At 45.0% G+C, this 1,838-nt stretch overlaps 1 protein-coding gene across 2 annotated transcripts in view; it reads right to left on the reverse strand.

Annotated features, from left to right (window-relative positions):
• The window catches only part of cc2d1a (coiled-coil and C2 domain containing 1A), a 29,764-nt gene extending 28,416 nt beyond the window's left edge, over nucleotides 1–1,348 (reverse strand). For both annotated transcript variants that reach the window (XM_072656822.1, XM_072656823.1), the window contains exons 1-2: nucleotides 1,240–1,348; nucleotides 109–187 (exon numbers count right to left, since the gene is read on the reverse strand). In XM_072656822.1, the coding sequence (XP_072512923.1) occupies nucleotides 109–165 (57 nt within the window). In that variant the 5' untranslated portion in view covers nucleotides 166–187; nucleotides 1,240–1,348. The remainder of the gene's footprint in view (nucleotides 1–108; nucleotides 188–1,239) is intronic.
• Nucleotides 1,349–1,838: the final 490 nt, after the last annotated feature.

Consider the following 1,838-nt stretch of genomic DNA (forward strand, 5'->3'; position numbering starts at 1 on the left):
ATATATATATATATATACACAAACACACACACATACATACGTATATATGAGTGATTGTAAAAATGTCTTCAGACATTGTAATGGTGTGTTTATTGGCTCATCCGTTACCTGTTTGGCCCGGGCAGCTCCTTGGCCTTTCTGTGGAGGGTTCCGACTACGGCTCATTATTGCTGGTACAGCGTCAGAGCTGAAAACAAACAAACCCCCAAGAACTTAGAACTATATAACAATATTATAATATTATACATGGTATCACTCATGACGGCTCAGTGCATTTCATGTCCTAGAAGCTTTTATATATTTAAGAATATATGCATTAATATGGTTTGCTGCCGAGAACCTGCTGAATTTCTCCACTATGTGAAACTGGAAATGAATTGCAAAGGATCGACAGCTCTCAGCCTAAACACTGCACCCACCAAACCAGACACCCAGGTGCTTCCTATCAGAGTAAAGAAGGCAGAGAAGGGGAAGGGCCCTGTGATAGAAGCCCGGCCACACTCATATCATTAGGATGGAGGCTGTAACTACACCCCTGCGATCAGATAAAACTCTTACTGGTCTTACAGGGCTGGATTCCTGCAGTGTTGTGCTGCACACCTGTTTCGACTCACCTGCCAGGTTTAGCCAGGAAACCGCCCTCGCCGCCCTCGCCGCCCTCGCCGCCCCCACCTTCAGGCCTGTAACCCACCTGAACGGGACGGTTTCTGGGGGGGGGGTCAGGACTTTCATATTTATAAAGCTGCTCAAAGCAGGAGTGCAAATCTAGGAGCTGCCCCTGCCCGTGACGTCACACACCTGATCCTAGATCAGCAGTTTGACCTGGAGTACATTCATGAATATGGGCACAGGTGTGTTAGGACAGGGGGAACAGGTCACTGTGGAGTGCAGGTGGTCTAAGGACCTACAGAAGGACCTTCAGAAGGACCTTCAGCTGGAACACACGAGCTATAGCAGAATGGATCAGAACCAAGACCAGAACCAGAACCAGAACCAGAGCCGGATCCACACCTGGTCCTGTTTTTACATCGTGGCCAGTATAACAGGCAGCCCACAGCTGTGAAATCCAGAGGCTCAGAGCTGCAGGTCCAGGTCCAGTCCTGGTGCTGACGTTAGCTACCTACCTGCTACAGCTAGCGAGAAGCTAAAGCGCTAGCTATCTATCTATCTAAATGAACCAATATTGCCCTTAAACACAGCGAGACACGGCGAGCCCCGCTACCTTCCGGAAGACCTTACCTCCAGCATGTGTTTCTGCTTCGTTTAAAGATGTTAAACTCTGTTATTTCTCCACTTTTCTCCGATGTTTTCCTCCGAGAGCTGCTGCTGCTGCTGCTGCGGCGGCCACTTCCTGCTTTTCGCCTGGTTTCCAATAGCAACCAGAGCGCTTTACGACACTAGCCTTACAATTAATTTAAAATTAAATAATTTATTTTTTTTACGTTTTTAATACTTATGTAAAGTCATTTTTTAATATATTAAAATAGTAAAATAGAAGGAAAAATAATAAGAGGCGTTTTGTGAAGAGCAGTGTTTTTGGGCTGATTTGTAAACACAGTCTCGCCTTTTCCTCTAAAATTGTCTTTCATCATTTCTAAAGTTCTGTAAAGTCTAAGATCAGTGCAGAGCTCCGTTTAGAGGCGAACTGCACTCTGAGCTTAATAACTACTCATTAGTGCGGGTTTCACCTGTTTAATGAAGACACTGGAGGAGGAAGGTGAAGCTAAATAAGCCACAGCTGCTATTAACTGTGTGAGCTATTATTAACTGTGTGAGCTATTATTAGCTGTGTGAGCTATTATTAACTGTGTGAGCTATTATTAACTGTGTGAGTTATT

This window comes from Salminus brasiliensis, chromosome 15, assembly GCF_030463535.1.
Source record: "Salminus brasiliensis chromosome 15, fSalBra1.hap2, whole genome shotgun sequence".
NCBI classification, from domain to species: domain Eukaryota; kingdom Metazoa; phylum Chordata; class Actinopteri; order Characiformes; family Bryconidae; genus Salminus; species Salminus brasiliensis.